General features: G+C 38.5%; 1 protein-coding gene across 1 annotated transcript; it reads left to right on the plus strand.

Moving 5' to 3' along the window:
* Window positions 1-607: 607 nt before the first annotated feature.
* On the plus strand, window positions 608-1023 carry Lce6a (late cornified envelope 6A). The gene has a single exon (XM_032896579.1). The coding sequence runs from the start codon at window positions 608-610 to the stop codon at window positions 851-853; it is 246 nt and encodes an 81-aa protein (XP_032752470.1). The 3' UTR covers window positions 854-1023.
* Window positions 1024-9234: the final 8211 nt, after the last annotated feature.

A 9234-nucleotide genomic window follows, 5' to 3' on the forward strand; every position in this document is an offset into this window, starting at 1 on the left:
CGGGCTGAAGAGGCACTTGGATGTTACTTGCTCAGGCTTTGCTAAGGAAGTCTTGATCTTCTCTGTTGTCTCTCTCAGCAATTTGCTAAAGCAGGTAGGAAAAATTTGTAGCAGGGAGAAGGGAAGGGCTGGAAATCCATGCCAAGAACACTGAAATGATCTAATATGAGACATCCCCACAGGGTTTAGAGGGAAGAAGAAACAATAGAGACATAGGCTTGGAAAACTGAGGCCAGAAACCAATTAATGAAAAAGCAAATGTGCTTGTTCTTTACACTTGACCATGGTGGTATCGGCCCTGGAAAAATGGTCATATTATTTCAGATAAGTGTATTGGTCTTTTATAGGAGAGAAATAAGTTACTAACTTAATAATTGACAAGTTTTTAGAAACTCTCCCAGAATCTACTCCTGATATGTTCAACCCTTGAGATTACTGTTCTTCCTCCTTGATAGTCTTCTCTGAGTTGCTAATGCTGGTTCCATTGCTGGCAGCCTCAGATCTTGAGAAGAGAGACTTACATTTCCTGGTCTCTGATATTTTAGTATGTTCTTTTTTTTTTTTTTTTTCTCCCCTCCTCCCCCAGATTTAACGTTTGAGCTGAGCAATGTCACAGCAGAAGCAACAATCCTCAGAGCTCCCAAATGCTCCCAAATGTTCACCTCCCAAAGGCCCAAACTTCTGTCTGACTTCCTGCTCATCTTCTTGCGGGACTTCTTGTTCAGCAGGCTATTCTTCCCAATTGCGAAGGTTGGGGCTTCGGAACACTGCCAATCGCAAGAAAATTCACCACCCACAACCTCGCTGTCTTAGGGGTGGCACCACCTACCACTGCAAAGAAGAAGAGTGCTAAGAAACTATGCACAAAGGAGGGTAAATAGCTACAGTGACCTCTCCACCTAAACTCATGAATTCCACCAGGGTAGCCAGACCCTACACCTCTCTTGGCTAGGAAAACATTTCTTGTTTTTCTCTTTAACCCACCCTTTCAGTTCAACAACAATAAAATTGATCATGTGCATAGTTGTGATTTTTGTGTCATTGAGACCCTGATCAGAAGTGCAGAGGACTCTCAAGTGGATTCTTCTCCCAAGGTCAGGTTTCTGGGAATCTGTGTTTCAGTTCTCTGTAGCTTCATAACAATACATTCACGTAGAACACCTGTTGTATACTGACTTCTGTGTTTAAAGATGTATGTGGAATATTTGATCTTTTGCTAGGAAATGTTATGCTCTTGTAGGAGAAGGTACATTTCAGTTTAAATAATATGGATTAATAAATTAATGCTTACTAAGTTATGTATTTTTATGTTTCAAGTGTGTTTAAAAGAATTTAAACACAACAGGTTATATTTAAGAACACACGAGCGCGCGCGTGCACACACACACACACACACACACACACACAAAAGCACGTATGCGATAGCAATTAATGAGAAAGGAAGGCATGAATTTGAAGGAGAGTAGGAAAGTGTATATAAGAGGGTTCAGACTCAATTTTAGAGGCAGAAAAGGGAAGGGAGAAATTGTAATTAGATTGTCATCTCAAAAATCATCATCATCATCATCATCAACAACAACAACTACAACAACAACAAAAAGTAGCATTTAAGGAAAAAATGTAAAGAAAAAGTTAAGGGCAGCAGTGAATACAATACTCTGAAGTTGAGATAGGAAAAATCAACAGTTGTTTGTAGAGGGAGAGATGAGAAAACGGAAGAACCTTTGGGATTGAGGAAAACAGGCTTCCTGGGATAGAAAGTTCGCAGCAGGACATTTAAATATAGGCAGACTAGGGTCATGGGGTGCAGATGGAAATGCCTTCCAATGGGAAAATCCAAAAGGAGCCAACACAAGGCAAAGGGGACATGTGTCACCAGTGTGAGCATCAATGCAGATTGTTCTCCAGGAACGAAGGCATACAGGAGTTTATAACCTCAGTTCCTATGCTAAACCTCTAGCTGAGCTTACTGACTTTAACATTATAAAATTCTAACTATTAAAGTAGCTTTCTTCTGGGGAAAATCTGGGCCCAAGCCTAGGCCCTAGTAGCCTGGCTTTTAGAGAAACTTGATATACATTATGAGGTCTGGAGGCAACTTCAGTTTTCAGCTAAGTCTCATTTGAAAGTAAATTCCATATGAAAAGTTTTCATATGATGTGCACTTCTGAAATGTCTAATCCAATAGATTTTATTAACTACTTTCAATAAATTAGCCTATCATGTCCGATAGGACGTTCATTTTTACAGCCATCCCCGTGATGCTGGGAGCTGACTTTACCTTTGTTATGACCTATATCAACATGTACACATGTGTCATAATTATGCATTATTATATATGTATAATTGTACCTACAAAGGAGATGATGCAAATCTTTTGTTGTTGTTAATGTGGGACAATGAGAGAAGTGGTAGAATATTTCACAGAAATGTGTGAAGCCATGTGTCAAATTCACAATACTGAAGAAAAGAATTTTAAATATTGATGAGCATAAATGATTAAGATAAGTTAAAAGTAGTATTATTCTCAAACCAATCACAACTAGTAGCTTCTTATTTATATGTTCTAACCTTTAAAAGTGATAAAATAGGACCCTTTTATATTCTATAGTGCACTGTGTAAAACTGAGTAGTGATTAAAGAGGTGCCTCAGTGGCAAAGAGGCACTCTTGCTGCTCTTTAAAATGACTAAGTTCTGTTCCTAGTAGCCAACAGCTACCAGTACCCCAGCTCTAGGTCGTATAATGCCTTCTTCTGGTTCTTTCCAGCATCTACACATACATGGCAAACATGCACAGACGTACATAAAAATAAAATGAGCTTTTTAAAAATAAGGGAATATGGGCTAGAGAAATGGTTCAGTGGTTGAGAGTACTGGCTCCTGTTGCAGAAGACCTGATACTTTTTTTTTTAATTCAATACTGACATTTTATTTTCTGAAGTTTATCATAATTTTACAAAAGAGAACAAAGCAAAAGGCAGATATCAAAAACAGCAGCTTATAGTTTCTGTGCTGTTCTCACCTCAGTCAGCAACTCTGGAATTGGCATCTTAGGGAAAGACAACCAGGCTGATTCCTTCTTGGCCACATGCATTCCGGTGGTTGGTTTCAGAACTACTTTGTAATAACAACTTTTTACAAGCATCGATCATTTTTTTTTGAGAACCAATTTGGTTTGTCCAACAAAGTAAACACTTTTCTTTTACTATGTGACATTTTTCTTTCTTATAAAACACTGAGCTGAAAATGGTGCTGGTTCAACTGGAGGTCAACATGTAGAAGAATGCAGATCGATCCATGCTTATCACCCTGTACAAAGCTTAAGTCCAAGTGGATCAAGGACCTCCACATCAAACCAGACACACTCAAACTAATAGAAGAAAAACTAGGGAAGCATCTGGAACACATGGGCACTGGAAAAAAATTTCCTGAACAAAACACCAATGGCTTATGCTCTAAGATCAAGAATTGACAAATGGGATCTCATAAAACTGCAAAGCTTCTGTAAGGCAAAGGACACTGTGGTTAGGACAAAACGGCAACCAAAAGATTGGGAAAAGATCTTTACCAATCCTACAACAGATAGAGGGCTTATATCCAAAATATACAAAGAACTGAAGAAGTTAGACAGCAAGGAGACAAATAACCCTATTAAAAAATGGGGTTCAGAGCTAAACAGAGAATTCACAGCTGAGGAATGCCGAATGGCTGAGAAACACCTAAAGAAATGTTCAACATCGTTTGTCATAAGGGAAATGCAAATCAAAACAACCCTGAGATTTCACCTCACACCAGTGAGAATGGCTAAGATCAAAAACTCAGGTGACAGCAAATGCTGGCGAGGATGTGGAGAAAGGGGAACACTCCTCCATTGTTGGTGGGGTTGCAGACTGCTACAACCATTCTGGAAATCAGTCTGGAGGTTCCTCAGAAAATTGGACATTGAACTGCCTGAGGATCCAGCTATACCTCTCCTGGGCATATACCCAAAAGATGCCCCAACATAAAAAAAGACACGTGCTCCACTATGTTCATCGCAGCCTTATTTATAATAGCCAGAAGCTGGAAAGAACCCAGATGCCCTTCAACAGAGGAATGGATACAGAAAATGTGGTACATCTACACAATGGAATATTACTCAGCTATCAAAAACAATGACTTTTATGAAATTCGTAGGCAAATGGTTGGAACTGGAAAATATCATCCTGAGTGAGCTAACCCAATCACAGAAAGACATACATGGTATGTACTCATTGATAAGTGGCTATTAGCCCAAATGCTTGAGTTACCCTAGATGCCTAGAACAAATGAAACTCAAGACGGATGATCAAAATGTGAATGCAGATCGCTCCTGAGAGACACAGCCAGAATACAGCAAATACAGAGGCGTATGCCAGCAGGAAACCACTGAACTGAGAACAGGACCCTGTTGAAGGAATCAGAGAAAGAACTGGAAGAGCTTGAAGGAGCTCGTGACCCCCATATGTACAGCAATGCCAACCAACCAGAGCTTCCAGGGACTAAGCCACTACCCAAAGACTATACATGGACTGACCGTGGACTCTGACCTCGTAGGGTTGCAATGAATATCCTAGTAAGAGCACCAGTGGAAGGGGAAGCCCTGGGTCCTGCTAAGACTGAACCCCTAGTGAACTAGACTGTTGGGGAGAGGGCAGCAAGGGGGAGGGTTGGGAGGGAACACCCATAAGGAAGGGGGGCGGAGGGGATGTTTGCCCGGAAACAGGGAAAGGGAATAACACTCGAAATGTATATAAGAAATATCAAGTTAATAATAAAAAAAAAAAGAAAAAAAAAGAAAAAAAAAAAAAAAAAAAAAAAAAAAACAAAACAAAACACTGAGCTGAAACACACACACCATGTATTTGGATCAGAACCAATTTTTCTGAGATCCCTTTACCTGAAGAACACTGAGAAGACCGGAATTTGATTCCCAGTCCCCACATAGCTACTCACAACCAACTGTAACTGCAGTTACTGCACTGAATCCGACCCTCTGTCCTGGTCCCTGCTAAAATCAGGTATGCATGTGGCATATATATTCTGAAACACACACATAAAATAAATCTTTAAAATAAATAAGTAAAATTAAAACCTAACAATAAAAAAGTAGCTGTCAGTCTCCTCCTCTCTGACAAGTACCAGATACCACCATGACACATGTCAGTCACTCACCATAACTACTTTCCCAATGTTGTACATTCATACTGTTTTTATCATTTGATACCAACACAAAGGGTAGTGAATATCTCATTGGGGATTATTCAGTTTTAGAATACACTTTTAGAATTGGAATTCTAGAACTATGGACATTTCAAACTGATTTTTCAGAGGTGTAAAAATGATTACATTTAGTAATATCATACTTCCCTTTAAGAAGAGGGATTTCCTCTGTTTAACAAGAGTAGGTCTTTTGTTAAAAGACATTTGTAGTCAAAATAGGAAAACTTCATAAAAAGAAGTTCCTGGAAGACTTGACAAGTATCTAAGTAATTGGATTGTCATTAATATCTATGTTTTTAAAAAGTTAGATACATTCTCCTTTTGACTGAAGAAAAATAACTATTTTGTGAACAGCAGTTTCCTATAAACATGGATGTGTTGCTGTTTAGATATCTCTGTTTAGCTGATAGGTTTCAAAATACTGATTTTAAATAGTTGACACATTTGTGAAGTTTTCTGGAAAGAATCCATGAAATGAACAGTGTAAGTGTTTGGGTGACTGTGTTTATCATATGTATAAAAATTTTCTCTAAAATATATTTCTAATAATCATTGAAGATAGACCTTTTCCAAACAGCAATGAAACAAAGTGTGACAGAAACTAATTTTAACAAGAGTGGTTCCTAATATTTTAACCTATTCATGATTCCTAGACAGTCCAGAGACTCCTTGCTCTTGTCACACTGCTTACTCCAAATATTTACACATACACAGACACACAGACACAGACACAGACACACACACAGATACACACACACAGACACACACACACACACACACACACACTGTTTTGATGCCCATCATACTCACTTCAAAACATTTATGGAAAATAAAGTCACTGGTTAGGTGATCATTTTGGTTCCTAAAGATTTGTGCCAGATTCATAATTTTCTAAAATGTTTATGTTCATAAGAAATGCTTATACTGTGAGTGTCTTTGAGTATGTCAATATTATGGTTTCATTTTAATGTTGAAAATACAGCATACCTTTGTTTTATACCAAAAAATTAGAAAACACAATTTCATACATTTCACAAAGTTGCTAATACAGATAAAATAGACAGACATGACAGATAGATGAGTGATGGATAGATAAGATAATTAGATAGATAGATAAATAGATAGATATAGATAGATAGATAGATAGACAGACAGACAGTCAGACAGACAGACAGATAGATATGATGCATGGAAGAAAAACAGACAGAATGACTGAAAGAAGACAGATAGGCAGACAGAAGAGTTGAAATGCTCACTCCATAAGAGAATGTTAGCTATGTGAGGCAATGCATGGTAGTTAACTTGACTTAGCTATACCACTCAATATATGTTTTAAAACAGATTGTACATGATGAATGGATACAATGAATATTTGCTGCTTAGAATACATATTCAAATTTACCAGTTCATAGGGACAACATATTGTTCTAGCAAAGGAAGCTCTTTACTTGCTCTTTTCATGCCTCTTTAATACCACACAACTAGTTCACTTTTGAGCACATTGCAACTTTTGGTTCTCTGCCTTCGATTTGATTCATCCGTTTCTCTAGAGATCCCTGGGTTTGTACTTAATTAAAAAAATATATGGGTATGTGTAAATATTTGGAGAAATGAAAAAGTTAGGTTTCTATTATTACTAAGTCAGATGTAGTGGTCCATATATGTAATATAAATACTGAGGGGTTTCAAACAAGAGGATTACAAATTCAAAGACAGCTAGTACTACTACTACTACTACTACCACTACTACTACTACTACTACTACTACTACTACTACTACTACTACTAATAATAATAATAATAAATGATGATAATGATAGCTAGAACTTTTCTAAGTACCGTACACATGCTGCTGACTTAATTCTCACAACATTTCTATGGAGAAAAATAATTGTCATCTTTGCTTTACAGATCAGTAAGTAATGCAAGAGTGAAGTGAAAGTTTATGTTTCACAGTTAATAAGATATGGAGCCTGAATTTGATGCAAAATGATCCAATTGCAGGCATTAAACAGAGAAAGTGTTGTAAGCAGCTAATTTGTGTTCCCTCTGCTTCTTTATCCAGTCTTAAACATAAATGCTGGTTTGATAAACAGTTGACCTTGGGTTTAGTATTAATCCTGCTCACATTAGAACTCCACACTTTTAGATGACTTCTTTGAAAATTTAGTTCTCATTGTAATATAAAAGCACATAACCAAACCAAATAAGGTATTTTATTTGTGAGTAGCTTGGTTAATAAAATTTTGGTAAGAATGAACTACACATAATTGCATTTTAAAGGTATTAGCAATATTCTTTACTATCTGCTCATATACACCTATTGGGGAAAAATCCTAACCAAAACAAAGAAACAGACAAACAAAACAAAAACAAAAACTTAAAAAGGAGTTGAAAAGGGTTGGGGAGCTTCCTTAATGGCATAATGAGTTCTAACAAAAGCATTTTCATTAAAGTATCAAAGCCCAATGCAAGGCATGAAAACTTGATCAGACAATCACACTTAGTATTGGCTCAGGACTCTGAGGATGAGCAGTTTGGAAGAGTCCTCAGTTTTGTACATATTTCAAGTATACATGAAATTCTCCAAAGGACCTCAGAGGAACATAATAGGTGGTAGAAGAAATGTCATCAGATGTTCTAAGGTCTGATTGTGTCCCAGCTGTATGGGACACTGAGACTTTTCTTTCTTTTCTTTTCTTTTATTGCATCTTTTAAGAATCACATTTTAAATGTTATTCCCCTTTCCGGTGTCCCCTCCAGAAACCCACTATCCCCCTACCCCCTACTTTTATGAGGGTGAACCCTCACCCACCCACCCACCCCCTCCCACCTACCTGCCCTGACATTCCCCTACACTTGGACCATCCAGCCTAGACAGGACCAAGTGCCTCTCCTCCCACTGAAGCCTGAGAAGGCCATCCTCTGCTGCATATGTGGATGGAGCCATAAGTCCATCCATTCCTGTGTTCTCTTGAGATGGTGATTTAGTCCCTGAGAGCTATGAGGGGTCTGGTTGGTTGATATTGTGTCCTTCTTATGGGGGTGCAAACTCCTTCAGCTACTTCAGTCCTTGTTCTAACTCCTCCATTGGGGACTCTGTTCTCAGTTCAATGATTGGTTGGGAGCATCTGCCTCTGTATTTGTCAGGCTCTGGCAGAGCCTCTCAGGAGACAGCTATATCAGGCTCCTGTCAGCATGCACTTCTTGCCATCCACAATATTGTCTGGGCTTGGTGGCAGTAAATGGGATGGATCCCCCAGGTGGCACAGTCTCTGGAGACTTTTCAAATCAGGAAGAATTATACAGAAAGGATCTTAAGAATGCATATACTTACTTCTAACTCTTCAGAGATTATAGTCTAACAGGTCTTAGCTGAGGATGAGGGCTCTGCATCTGAAATGACTTCCTCCTATGGCTCCTGAGCAACCAGATGTGGAATTCCTTATCTGTTACTGAGCGAGGGTGAAGGCTGAAAGCAAAGCTTCCCTATGCCAGGCAGTTCCTTTCTCGAGTGGCCCTAGTGCCCTGGAACCTAGAAATTGATATATATTTGATTTTGAACTTTGTAATATTCTATTTTTCATAGGCAATAAACCCAACTATGCACTGTTAAAAGAGGAAAATAAAATGTGTGGAATATAGGTATTTTATACAGAAAAGTGAGGATGAGGGAGGTGACTGATTTTAAGTCAATTTCATAAAAGTGATGGGAAATGATGCTGCTGAATAAATCTTGTCCCTTCTACTCTCTGTGAGACCCATGGGTCCCAGACACTGATTACAGATTATGGTTATCTTGTGCCAAAATGACACACACCAAACTTCACATGTGCTTCCTGTTCTTCTCGCCTGTGGGAGGCTAGAAGTTTCAAAGGCTGACCCACCGCTCAGGCTAAAGGATGGTTCTGCTTGTTTCTGCTCTTTCATCATTTAGGGATTAGCTTGATAAGAATCTCATGCATGCAGATGCTAGCCTGGCTTGTACCTCA

This window comes from Rattus rattus, chromosome 3, assembly GCF_011064425.1.
Source record: "Rattus rattus isolate New Zealand chromosome 3, Rrattus_CSIRO_v1, whole genome shotgun sequence".
Taxonomy (NCBI): Eukaryota; Metazoa; Chordata; class Mammalia; order Rodentia; family Muridae; genus Rattus; species Rattus rattus.

Excerpts from the sequence above, each read along its gene's own strand:
- Lce6a (XM_032896579.1), top strand. The coding sequence starts at position 608 with ATGTCACAGCAGAAGCAACAATCCTCAGAGCTCCCAAATGCTCCCAAA.